At 42.8% G+C, this 14,216-nt stretch overlaps 1 protein-coding gene across 3 annotated transcripts in view; it reads right to left on the reverse strand.

Annotated features, from left to right (window-relative positions):
• VDR (vitamin D receptor) overlaps positions 1-14,216 on the reverse strand; it is a 129,098-nt gene that overhangs the window by 59,349 nt on the left and 55,533 nt on the right. For 2 of the 3 annotated variants that reach the window (XM_048491795.1, XM_048491793.1), the window contains exons 3-4: positions 11,186-11,257; positions 6,261-6,411 (exon numbers count right to left, since the gene is read on the reverse strand). In XM_048491795.1, coding sequence (XP_048347752.1) covers positions 6,261-6,411; positions 11,186-11,249 — 215 coding nt within the window. In that variant the 5' untranslated portion in view covers positions 11,250-11,257. The remainder of the gene's footprint in view (positions 1-6,260; positions 6,412-11,185; positions 11,258-14,216) is intronic. The other variant, XM_048491796.1, reaches the window with a different exon arrangement.

The following is a 14,216-nucleotide window of genomic DNA, read 5'->3' on the forward strand; positions in this document are numbered from 1 at the left end:
GAACATCTCTGAGGGACTGGTTATCAGTGGCCTCACAGAGTATATCCAGTTCAATCCATTTGTATTAGTGAAGCGATTGAGAACTTTTCTTTTTTCAAATTTAAATTGCACATGCCTGGACAGAGAAGAAGCGGTAGCGTTCTCAGCCAAGATGTGCATTTCCTATAGTCCTTTGCTAAAGTCTTCTCAGAAGGACCAAAGGGCATAAGTGTTCAGAAAACTCTTGTAATCATGCTGAGGAGAGGAAAATGTCCAGAGGCATATTTCCATAACTGGCATCTAATTTCTTGTATCCGGATTTTGTCTCAAGGTATACTGCCACCACTCCTTTGAAAGAAACTGCACGTGCAGGTTTCTTTCAAGACACTCCTTACCCAGAGTAACATTTTAAATTACTTTTTGAGGTCGGATAAATGCCACTGGGACTTTGGTTTGACCTTGTGCATCATTCAAGCCATAGAAGTTCCTATGCTTAGTAAGATGTCAGTAGGTTCATAGTTGCCTTTGGGATGTTTATGAAAAAAATACAGTAATGGAAACTCCAGCTTCCTTGGAAATCTATCCCTATGGTTACCTATTCTCAACAGCGTGCCATAATGATGGGGTGGAATATATGGAGCTGCTGCTACCATGCTCTCGCTTCTTGATAAGACCTATGACTCATGAAATATGACTTCACTGCACTGATAGCCCCATCCCAACCCCCGCTAGCTGGTGGTAGTCCGCTATGTCACATCATACATTACAACAAACACTTGTTACTAGGAGGAAGGGGCAAATGGTACCTCCAGACAAAACACTGTTTTTTACTCACTCTAGCCCTGTTCAGGGTCTCAGGTTTCAAGTTTATTATTAGATGTTATAGTCACAAAGCTTAACAATACAATAACAATAAACTACAATAAAATAAAATACAGTAGTGTGCAATTAAAAAGGAAAACATTCATATACAGAGTGAGAATAACTTGAGGAGGAGGAGGAGGAGTTTGGATTTATATCCCCCCTTTCTCTCCTGCAGGAGACTCAAAGGGGCTGACAATCTCCTTGCCCTTCCCCCCTCACAACAAACACCCTGTGAGGTAAGTGGGGCTGAGAGAGCTCCGAGAAGCTGTGACTAGCCCAAGGTCACCCAGCTGGCGTGTGTGGGAGTGTACAGGCTAATCTGAATTCCCCAGATAAGCCTCCACAGCTCAGGTGGCAGAGCTGGGAATCAAACCCGGTTCCTCCAGATTAGATACACGAGCTCTTAACCTCCTACGCCACTGCTGCTCCTTGAAATGAAAGCTGAGTCCTCAATGTGGCGAGATGTGGCAGGGACACAGGCATAACACCAGAGGGATTTTATTTTATCTGCCTTGTAAATAAGCAGATGGCATTGTCTGGAGGCAGGCATTTGTGAAGACTCTACTCAGTGGAGCTTCAGAAAGATCTGATAAATACCGGGAAAATGTTTTGGTTGATTTGAGGCAAGGATATCACGCAGAAAACTTAGAAGTTTGCATGAAACAAATAACATGGCATGCCTCCTTCTCAGCCGCCCATTTGTGAATTTTGGAGAGACCCACATTCTGACTACCTCAAGGCCAGGTAAAGCATATCACTGCAGAATTCAGGTTAGCATTTCTATTTAATTACACTCTTTTGAATAAAACCGATAGCCATATTTGACCAGCTAATTATCAGAGGCATTGGTCAGCATGAAATAGAAATGAAGGCGCTTTAAATGGGCCCTCACAGAAATAGAGGACAGGCCCAACTCCATTCTTAAGTGCACTGCTGGTATACCCTGGGGTAGCCTTAAGATCTTTCTGATAAACCCCGTTCAGTGGCAACTGTACATTAGATAGTCCTATGGAAAGGGATGACAGGTTTTTGCAGGTTACTTACACCCAGTGGTGGGATTCAGCCGGTTTGCACCGGTTCTATAGAACCGGTAGCTAATTTTTTGTCTAGTTTGGTGAATCAGTTGTAATTCTACCACTGCCCCCCCCCCCTCTGTGAACCACTTGTGCCGGGGGGGGGATGCAGCAGTGGGCGGGCTTGCGGCTTGCCGCCGGATGCTGCCTCCCCTCCTCAACCCCCATCGGCTGTGGTCCTGCTGCCTCATCTTTGGAGCCAGAAGGCCACCGTTGATGGAGGTTGAGGAGGGGGCAGCAGCAGCTAGTAGCAAGCTGTGGGCCTGCCAGCTGCTGCTGCTCCCCCCCCCACTCAACTGGAATCGGTTGTTAAATTATTTTAATCCCACCACTGCCTATACCTCCATAATTATTCATGAGAATGGCTGTGATATTAAATAAATGCCCAGTAGCTTCCCCCCAGCAGCCTATCCAAAGGAAACTTTTTAAAATTATGGTGGTGGGAGGAGGAGATATTACACACAGTCACTGGCAACACTTCTAACACTCTTCCATCCCAGGTGAGGGATTAATGCTACACATAACACACATCCAAATAGGATGCATCGCAATTGTGGTAAAAAAAATTAGTTTAAAAAGTTTTTTAAAATAATAATTCAACTCTTGAAATCTAACATGAGGGCAACAGGGGAAAAAACAGGAGTGCAAAATTATGGGATAAATGTTACTTGAATTTTTGGGTATAAATGAGGGAATGAATGCTGTCAGCACTAGAAGAAAAGGCTAATTCTAGAAATGCCCCACAACGGATACTGTATGGTGGCAACTCACTTAAAAACAAGTTATGCTCTAGTTCGAGTCAGTCAGCGCTTACATCTCTCAGATACTGGCTCTTGGGATCGTACCAGACGTGACCACTTCCTCACGGCTGCCATGCTGTGATTTAAAGTGATTTAAAGATGCTGGGAGACTTGCCATGCTGTGAGCTGAGGCACACTGCCCCTTCTCATGGATTATGAAACACCGAAGTGGCTGCACATACACTCAGCTGTTTGGGCACCTGAAAAGATACTGGGGGCAGGGGAGAACATACGAGTGACGTGCTGATCAAGCCACTGTGCCATTTTTAAATCACTTGAAGATGGTGGCGATGGTTACACAAGATGTGGTAATGAAGGCACCATGTCTTGTTTAGCCCTTAATGGTGACACTATGTACAAAAGCTCAATTTTTATGAATGACAAAATAGCAGGACTTTGTTTCCCTTACTCTCTAGTTTTCCCTCCCCCTCTCATTCAAATTACCTCAAACAGGTCAGGGAAAAGAAGACGAAAGGCTGATGGCTGAAATAATTTGCTGCTATAACCTTATCAAAAAATATAGGAGACTAGGGAGCACCATAAAAGAAATCCACTCGAAATGGGCAACTATTACGACACTGTAATGACTGATCCTCAAGGATTCTATTCTCTGCTTGGTACTCCCCGGAACTTTCTCTTCATACACCCTGGAATAGTCCACACTGGTTCCCGCTGACCATCTCTACAGACCTGGAAAGGTTGAAGTACTGTGATAAGCTTGGGAAAAGGCATACAGTTTACTTGGAAACTCCGCTGGCACTTTCACCATGCTCTCTACCTGTTTTGGGACACACAGTGAGAGCTGAGCAGGGTGGATCCTGCTGATTTGTGGTGGAGCATAGGCAGAGTGGGATTTGGGGAGGGGAGGGACCTCAGCAGGGTAAAATGTCATACTGTCACCCTACAAAGAAGTCATTTTCCCCCCTGAGGAACTGATCTTAGCCTGCAGAACAGCTGCAATTCTGGGAAATCCCCTGGCCCCACCTGCAGGTTGGCAGCCCTAAAGTCTCTGCAGAAGTCTCCTTTCGTGTGCATGAATGAAGTGTACCCCCAATTTTAATTTAGAAAAAAATCCAGCAAGTCTCCACTATCAGAACTTTGGGAAACGTGAAGACAGTTTTGACTCTTGGAAATTATACCCTGAAAATCTTGTTGGTCTCTGAGGTGTTACTGGACTCGAATCTAGCTGTTCTACTGCAGACCAACACGGAAATGGACAACCTGGCTCTGTAACGCAGGTGATGCTTCAGTCCGCGCCCCCACAAAGATGATTAACAACCAGCACTGACGTTTATCACATCTAGGACATAAAGCATACACCTGATTAGCTAAGGGCACTAACCTTGTCTGTGGAAAGACATACTCGAGTTACTGATTTAAGCAACAGCAGTGGAAGAAAATGTTGTGCTTCTGGTTCACCAGGTTGCTCTGCAGCCCAGCTAGAAATCTAGCCGCAAGGCTACAAAATGCAAAACATCCTATCCTACAATCTAGCAAAATGGATGCGTCTGCCAAGGTGGTCCTGAAATAAGAAATTCACGTTAAGGGGAAACTGTCCTTTTGAAGTTCAGTCTCTGAGACCTACACAGGATATTTCCTAAATCCCATTAGATTATGGCATAAATAAGAATGGGTTTTTCCGTATGAGTCACACAGCTGTTATAATTATGCCCGCTATTAGTCAGAACGTTTAAGAAACAGTTCCCATGAAAAACCACCTATGTCATCATTAGAAAAATGTGGTTCTAGACAGATAAATAGAGGCCTCTTATCAGATATGCTAAATGTGGATTGTTTTTGGAATCCTCTGGGCTGGCTTCCTACTTAAATATGGTTGAGAGATTGAAAGATAGCTGCCCACTCCCTCCTCGCTGTTCTCAATCAGCACACCCAAACCTCACGCACACACAATGCTGTTCTTAGAACTGAGATCCTCTTGTCTGACCACACAACAGAGGGAGACAACTTGTGCATGGAAGAACAGCCCATAAGAAGGAAGGAGTATTAGAAGAGAAGAAGAGGAGATTGGCGTGTGTGGGAATGCACAGGCTAATCCGAATTCCCCAGAGAAGCCTCCACAGCTCAAGCGGCAGAGCGGGGAATCAAACCTGGTTCCTCCAGATTAGAATTTATGGCATCCAATAGCTCTGTAGCACACTAGTTCCCCAGACCTCATGTACTATGGGAAAGCTCTTGTATTGACATGTCCTAGTTGACAGCCAATAGTGTTCAAACCAGTTTTCTGTTTAACGAATGCAGTTGAATTACACACAACACTGAACTATATACAGGTTTCTTCTATGCATTTGCAATCATTTGCCCAAGAAGCCCTGTTAATGGGAATGAGGCAAGAAGGGACTCCATTTCCTCTCTGGCACTTTTTCTAGTGAGGAAAAAACCCTCTACTGGGATGGAAAAAGATACAAATACCTGCAGCCTACAGGGGGAGAGTGGAAGGAAAGCCTCGGGTGGCAAAGACCCTTCTCCCTAAGTGTACCTTTCAAAGATGTCTGCAGCCTTCTGCAGCTGCATTACCCTTCAAAACGAGGCTGGAGGTGTGGAGTCTTTGCTTCATGTGACACAAAGCCACTCCCAGTTCAACTCCCCGGGAAGCTCAGCCTAATTAAGTTCCTCCCATTGGTTGAAAAATATAGGAGTCATTTGCAAACAGTAGGGGGGAATGTGTAAAGTATGGGAAGTTTCATTATTTGAAGAATGGTAGTAATGTTCATTACGCTAGTTGGAGACTTGTGAGGAATCATGGGTTGGGCAAACAGTTTGGAAATCCTCCCTGTAAAATTTCATGCATGTTCCAGATTCTGCAACTTCTTAGATGCTTGAACATGCTGCCCCCCCCCCCCCCCAATTTTTCTACTCTGTCCCAGCTCCTGTCAGAATGTTGCTCCTTCTGGAGCATTTTCAGTCCTCCTTAAGTTGCTCTGTGCCCTCTCCCTTAATCCTTGGTTATTTATAAGTCATATTCTCCTGCACATAGAGAAATTCCAAAAAATGTAAAAATCCCTACCTTGTCAGCGGGCATTCTATTTTCTGCTTCTTTTGCTATCATTAATATTGAACAGCCACTTTACAATAAGATACAGTGCCTGGCTACCATTTTTGTCAGCACTAACATGTAAGTTTCAAAAAAATCTATAGAAAAAGACAGTGGTTTAGAGCAGAGGTTCTCAAATTGTTTGAGAGCAGTGTCAAACTTCCCAACAGAAAGGAAATTTCATGCCACTCCCAGCCTCCACCGCATAAAATGAAGAATTTCACATCAGTTCATACTGATCAATGTTATATTCTGCTTTTTTTTCATCACCTTTCTCACTGTAAAGAAGTCAAATTGCCTAGTCACAGACATTTCAGCCTGAAGGAAGCCGATGTATCTAAAGAATTCAATATGTATGAATTTGATTTGCAAGCCATAGCAAAGATCTATATCTATAATTATCTGTATCTATATCTATAATCTATATCTATAATTATCTATATCTATAATCTATCATTACAACTGAAATTTTAAACGTTAAAATTTACGTACCTAAAAAATCCTTTGCATCCTTCGCATGTCATAGCATTGAAATGAAAGCCAGTAGCTTTGTCTCCGCAGACGCCGCAGATGCGGGGGACATTCCTATCAAAGTCATTGGTTGGATCAGGAAAAGATGGGCAAGCAGCCACAGGCTCCATCTCTAAGAAGAAGAAGAAATGCATAAAAATTGCCTTCTTCACAAACCCTTTCTGAAGAAAGCCCCCATCCAGGTGAAGTAGGCAAGGGACACTGCAAAAGCCAGAAATGATTTTTTTTTAATAAGGAAGAAAGTGACAAGGACATTTTACTAAGATGTAACAAAATCTCTCAGTACAAGATACGAATATATCCCTAACCCCCACTGCCAACTAAATCTGCTTTGTATTGTTGAAGACTTTCATGGACGAAATCAACTGGTTGTTGTGAGTTTTCCAGGCTGTGTGGCTGTGGTCTTGCAGTCAATCAATATGGAACCTTTATTGGCATATAAGTTTAAACAAGGTAATTTTTTTTAAAAAGACTTGAGCACAACAGGTGTAAAACAGTCAACATGAAAATAACCATAGTGTTGATAATATAAAATTAAGACTGATTTGAGAATTACAGAGCAAAGAAATTTAGCTGTCTGTTCAAGAACATCTGTGACATCATTATTTAAAAGAAATACGGTATTTTTTTTTTGGCTCAGTAAGTTGTCTTGTAGTCTTTGCTCTTAATGTTTCGCCTGCATTTACGGCTGGCATCTTCAAAGGCATGTCACGGTAAGGTATTTTTCTCTCCCCAACAGCCAGTTAATTCTGCATTGTTTTGGCATCTTCACAATCTGTGAAGGAGCCGTGGCTCAGTGGTAGAACATCGGCTTTGTACCCAGAAATGCCCAGGTTCAATTCCAGTTAAAAGGATCAGGTAGTAGATTACCTGAGCCCTGGACTGTTGTTAGAAGACACGGCAAGCGATAATAACCTCACAAGGGCAAAGACATGGCAAAGATCATGAATCTCTGTTGCTAAAAAGCCAACTGCAATTAGCAGCACTTTTAAGGGGGAAAGACAGGTTCCTTAAAAGCCAATCTTTTCCTCCTTTGCAGTGTTAATCAAATCGGGGTGGGTATAAGAGTGGTTTCAATTAGGACAAGCACACAGAAGGTGAATGGTAAAGCTCTCTCTTCCCCTCCTCTTACAGAATCAATCCATTTCAGGACTATCCACACCTTCTAAAGGTAATTAATCTTCTAAAGACAAATGGAGATGTGCAATGTTTTCTCATGTGTGGCTTGTGCTCCTAGTCTCCAAGAGGTACCTGATGTGAAATGGTGTACGTGACCGGGGCAGGGGGAAGGTGCATCATGAGAAATAAAAACCTAAAGACATCATAAGCATCATAAGCATCCAAGCTCCTTCAAAGCCCTTGAATAGAGCACTGGCAGAGCGTTTATTTTTCAGTGAGCAATTGGGTAGAATGATGATGACAGGTTTTCTTTATCTTGCCATAAGTAAAATTGGCTGAAACTTTTTTCTTTTAAAAAAACTGAAAATTAGGGGGAAGGGGGGCCGAATATCCCCAAAGAGGTCTCCAGTAACTAAAGATCGACAATGCACAGGAAGCACGTCAACAGCAAGACTCAGTTGCTAAAATGTATACAGTTACAAGGCCATGGCTCAAACTACATGGATCGGCCTCCACCACATTACGTTTGGGTATGCCAAAACAGAGAAGGACTCGGGGTTCAGAGTTGGTTGCTTCTAACAACCTCTCCCTCCCAAGTACTTTCAGGTATTTCGAGCTTGGCTAAGGAAAGTTTCCATGAAGCTTAGCGTACTCCTTTTGCTTTAAAAATTGGACTGTCCCTTATCCTTGTTTACATATAAGTGGGACAGACAGGGCCTTAAACAACTGAGCCTGCGTATTGTCGAAGGCTTTCACAGCTGGATTCAACTGGTTGTGGTGGGTTTTCCAGGCTGTGTGGCTGTGGTCTGGTGGATCTTGTTCCTAACGTTTCGCCTGCATCTGTGGCTGGCATCTTCAGAGGTGTATCACAGAGTATCACCATGGGTAACACAGTGTGTAACAGACTTCCCTCTGTGATACACCTCTGAAGATGCCAGCCACAGATGCAGGTGAAACGTTAGGAACAAGATCCACCAGACCACGGCCACACAGCCCGGAAAACCCACCACAACCAACTGAGTCTGCATTCCGAGGGCCTAACCAGACATGACATTATCCACGTGGACATTTACAGGAACACCTAAGTGTCATGTCCATCTAGTTAGACCTGTTGCCCATATCCTTCCCCCATGTTCTGGGGTGGGGTTGGGGGCAAAAGTAGCCTGCACACTAATCTCATCCTCCTCCTCTCCCTCTCAGCACATTTCTCCCTTCTCTCAGCCCAAGACTGGCACAGCATGGAGTCTGGGAAGCTGTGGGGGTGGGGTGGGGGGCCAATATCACTCAATGATGGCAAAATTGGATCTTCACCCCTTTGGCTGCTAATTGATGATGTTCACACATTCAGTGAGGGTGCTGGGTCTAGGTCTGACCACATAAACAGGACATGTATGTATATACATGCCCAGCCTGTGGTAAGGATCATCATCTCTCTCCCAACATGTAAAAAATAGAATAAAACACATTTCTCCATCCTCAAACCTATTCTGTTATTCCTCCATTCTCCCCTACTACATCCCACCCATTAGAGCCGGCCAACAGTCACTCAAAATAGCACTTAGAAATAAAAAGGGAAGTGCATGAACTTACGGCTTCAACAGTTCCTTTTTCCACTACCTGGAAATTTAGACTCAGCTTTAACTGTGGACTTGGCCCAGCTCCTCGGTGAGTAAAGGCAAACATTGACAGCCTCTTGAAATGGGAAGTGCACTTATTAGTTACTATGTTAACTACATGTCTAATTTTACACTAATCAATGGTGGGCTTTTAATCTTTGAATGACACAGTTTCCATTTAAAACTCAAGCATGGTTTTCCTGCGATCGGAAAGATAGACATGCGAACAGGCTCAAAGCCCTCCCTCGTGAAGGGTAATTTAGCAAGGAACAGGAGCAGCACCGTTTGCCTCGCCTGTTGTGCCTGTAGGCAAGAGGGGAACTGATATGATGTTACAGCTTTTTGCTTTCACTACAAATGGTGAAACTACAATAGCGCTGTCCAGCCACACTGGGTAAAAGTACTTTGCGACAACAATGTCATTTTATTTAAAGCCTCAATGCTTCATAAAATAAACTAATTCAATGTATTGTTTAAATGAAATTGATTAAAGCTTTACATTGCCTATAATTTATGCTCTTGATCTGGTGGACACTTTGAAGTCAGACTTCATAACACTAAAAGCCTTTTCTCAACCAATGGCAATTCCCTCTTGGAAGCCTATGCCATAACGAACAAATAATTGTGGTCACATGCTATATACCCCAGAAGAGCAATTAAACGTATTGAACTTTGTTAGGTTCTGTTCAAAGTCTTGTTTCTTGGCTTACAGTGATGCTCCCTGCCTCCACCATTTACATGCACAGCGTGACTGGAAAACATTTGGGCTGCAAAAGTTTTCAAACTTCAGTTTGTTGGGACATCTGAACACAAGTGCCTGGGCCAAAATATAATTTATGCCTTACTATCACAGAAGCAGGCCTGGGAGAGCCATGCCTGTTCTACAAATCCTGGGTTCTTTTCTCCAGATACTCAGAAACCAGCTGAGTTCTCAACGATTTTATTGAACAGAAAACAATAAAACTTTCTGATACAGATATTTCTCAGCTAAATAGCATGGTTCCTGCAGGCTTATTTCAGCCCCCTGAGCTAGAGATGCTCACTGGAGCTCAGCCTGGATTAGAATCAAATTGTCTTTGTTCCTTGGTTCCCAGGAAAACTTCGTTTCCTTCCATGAAGTAATCAAGCCTTTGATGTATGGCAGTTTGGTTACTGGCTTTCTTTGGGGTAAATTTCCACAGCCTTTTGGTTCTCCACCTGGAGATCAAAGGCCCTTTGGTTCTCCACCTGGAGATCAAAGGCCCTTTTAGGCTAGTCACTAGCCATCAATTCCCATCAGATGTTATGGACTACAATTCCCATCAGATGTTATGGACTACAATTGGCCATGCTGGCAGGGGCTGATGGGAATTGTAGTCCATAACATCTGGAGTGCCAAAGGTTCGCCACCAGCCGCTAGTGTGACTTTTTCTGATACTGTAATGGAGTAACTTCATTACACTTACCCACAAACCAGCACTCTAAACCAGCATATTTAGAATCCCGGTTTGTGGTGAACACACAGATTTGAATTGGTCTAGGTACCCTTTCATCCCTCAGTATCCTTCTCTCCCCTTCCACTCCAATGAAGCCCGGCATGGTAGCATGTTCAAGAAAAGATGGGCAAACAAGAAGGATCCCTATTCCCAAAGGAGTCATAATCTTAACTGGACACAGGACAACAAAGACAACACAGTCATACTAAGTAGCTAGTGACAACTATAAAGAAATTGAAAGAGACAGGACCAAAACTGAGTCCCTACAACTCATTGTCGTAAACTCCTTATCCCTGGAGTGATCTTCAGAAACGAGTTCTCCCCAAACTAGTATAACCGTACAGTTGAAGCCAAGATTAATGTCTCCCAAATATTCTACTGAATTATAAAAAAATCTTGAGAATTCTGAAGGAAATGCAAAAGTTGTAGCTTTCCTTAATATTGCTTTAAATAGCACTTATTTTGCACATTTTTTTAAAAAAAAACAACCCCTGTATCTGCAAAGGGTGCTATTAAAAAACATCTTAAGGAAAGTTATAACTTTAATTATTCCCTTCGGAATTCTCTCTCTCTCTCTTTTTAAAAAAAAGCATGTATTAAAAAACAAACACAAAAGATACTTCGTTTCCTGGATACACGTCGCAACAATATTCTATGAGAAAAGGAGGTACGTTACCGATATCCAAGCCATGTTGTATATCCGGCTGGAAGAGTCTCCAGGAGTCCTGATATTGTGACATGGAGCCACCTGTGATCCAAAAATATAGAAAAGTGAACTGTTTTGCATCCAGCTGTGGCCAAAAGAGTTTAAATACTTTCGGTTTGGGAATTCACCCTGGCTTTCAACTCCAATCCCATTGACGTAAGCAGCCTAAAGAGTGAGGCGTGGCACTCAGCAACTAATTCACCACGCCCAAATGGAACTCACAAAATACAAGGTGTCATCTCAGTGCTGCCTCCTTAAATTTTATAACATCGCCAGGTTGATGGAAGAGATAATATTAACCCCAGAGAGCATTACTCTCAAGGCACTTCATAAGCATTCTCAAGATGATAATTATTCAAATAGTGGCCTCAGACAGGAAAAGGGATTTCCCCTATAAAGTGTCACCTTGCCTCTCCAATAGGTTTAAGGAATTAAGATGCAGTCACATGGAAGAGCCTCTAGCCAATAAAATGAAGAATATTTCAGTTTCACAACCCACTTGGGCAAGTGTTTCTAATAGTACAGTGCTCTTCTGGTGCAGAATGGTAACTCAGTGTTCAATAGGTCTCCTCTATTTTAGCTCCAGGTAGTTAGTCAATCAAGCTAGTAAGCAACACAATGTAAGAAAAGTCCTGCTGGATAAGATCAAGGAACCATCTAGTCTGGAAAACTCACAAGCAGGGTATTAAGGCTATAGATCCAGAGGTGGGATCCAGCAGGTTCTCACCAGTTCCCGAGAGTGGGTTACTAATTGGGTCTGCTTTTCCGTTAGAAATTCCATTAGGTCGAAAAATCATAAAGTCCTATGTGGCTGGTTAGCGAAGGTTAGTTTCCTATGTGGCTGGTTAGCGAAGGTAGAAAACGGGATAAAACATGTTTTAAAAATATGGTAAAGTTCCTTTTTAAGGAAAGTATCCTTCTTTTGATTTCTAGAAACAAAATTAAGTATTTGAAAATATTAAGTATTTGACAGGCAGTCAATTAGAGGAGAAGTAGTTGTTTCTGTTGGCAGTAGACGATAGGACTTGCTATAATGAGTTTAAATTATGGACAGAAAGATACTAGCTGGAAATTAGGAACTTTTTTTACAGTAACAGAGAAATTATTAATGCCCCGCCCCCGGAATGCCCGGCCACGCCCTCATCATGCCCTGCCCAGCCCCATTGGCGCTACACCACTGTTTGAATCCCACCACCATGGGAACCTGTTACTAAAATTTTTGGATCCCGCCACTGTATAGATCTCCTGTACCACTGTCCTTTAGCCATTGGTATTTAAAGAATTGTTCCATCTAACTCTGTGGGACAGGTCCACAGCTTCTATTTACTTCTGAAGGAGGTTCTCCAACAGTGTCCCTGTGGTTGCTGAGCTGAATCAAGGTCACTTATTATCAGAGAGTGGAATACTCTTGCTGTATTTAGTATCCCATATGTAAAAAGCTAGCTTGCTGCTGCCCACGCTGTTCCCAGCATCTAAAAATCCTAAGGAACTGTTTCTTTGGACAGTCATGCGTTGAGATCCCACTGGTTTTTTTGCCAGTATAGTATTCATTCATTCATTCATTCATTCATTCATTCATTCATTCATTCATTCATTCATTCATTCATTCATTCATTCATTCATTCATTCGATTTGATAGACCGCCCATTCCTGAAGGACTCTGTAGTGGATGTATCCCAAAAGCAACACAAAATCCAAACAAAGCATATTATTATCAGCAAGGAATTGAATGTTAAAGTTAAATGGCAGCAGACCTCACAATTATCTTTCCTGCCATTTTACAGGTTCTTCAGGCAGGTCACCCGGGGGGTGGGGGGGGAGGGAGGAGGGGGGCTCTCCAATAGTGTTCAGCAGGAAAGTCTGCTCCTCCTTCCTTCACAATTTCCAGGAATTTTATGAACACGCCATGGGCCATAGAATATATACAGCTGCCAACCTCCAAGTAGAGATCTCCCAGAAGAATTACAACTGATTTCCATAATTTTCAGATGACAGAGATCAGCTCCCCTGGAGAAAATGGCTACTTTGGAGGTGGGACTCCATGGCATTATATCCTATTGAGATCCCTCCCCAGGATTCACTTCTAAGTCTCCAGATATTTACCAACCTGGAGTTGACAACTCTAATAATGTACAAATGCTATACGTTGGTTTAACTCGCTTTAATGCATTGTTATGCCCACTTTCATACTATGTGGGCCTGAAGCAGGTCTAGCAGACAGACAAGATGATCATGCCTCACTCATCTGGCATATTTCAGATGCAGCTGTCAGATCACTGTATGAGGACTAGCACCCAACTGGTACAGTTCACAAATACCAGAAAGACTATAAAATGTTGGATAGCCACTACAAGGTGAGTACATAGAAAAGATCTTTTTCCTCCTGCATATTAGCCAAAAGGTGTACATTGATATGGGCTGCTTCTAATACATCCTGAGAAACACTTCGAATATCAGCTTATTTCAGCTCACAAAACCGTATCTCTATACCAGGGGTAGGGAACCTGCGGCTCTCCAGATGTTCAGGAACTACAATTCCCATCAGCCCCTACCAGCATGGCCAATTGGCCATGCTGACAGAGGCTGATGGGAATTGTAGTTCCTGAACATCTGGAGAGCCGCAGGTTCCCTACCCCTGCTCTATACCCTATATTTACAGTCTCCTCTATTTTTCCCATCTCAGTTACTGGTCAGTTTTTACATGCGGGATATAATATTCAGGTATCCCAAAGAGTAACTATTTCTCAGAAGCTCTGATAGATATATTTCAACTCATTTTTGGCACTTGTGTAGCTTAGAACTCAAGAAAACACTAATTAAGAGGACGTCTCTAAATCCAATCTGTTTTTCCACGAAAGCCATTGTGGCGCAGTAGTTAAGAGCAGCATACTTGGGAGAACCAGGTTCGATTTCCCATTCCTCCACATGAAACCTGCTGAGTGACACTGGGCCAGTCATTGTTCTCTCAAAACTCTCTCAGCCTACACACAGTCAGGCAATA

This window comes from Sphaerodactylus townsendi, linkage group LG03 (assembly GCF_021028975.2).
Source record: "Sphaerodactylus townsendi isolate TG3544 linkage group LG03, MPM_Stown_v2.3, whole genome shotgun sequence".
NCBI classification, from domain to species: Eukaryota; Metazoa; Chordata; class Lepidosauria; order Squamata; family Sphaerodactylidae; genus Sphaerodactylus; species Sphaerodactylus townsendi.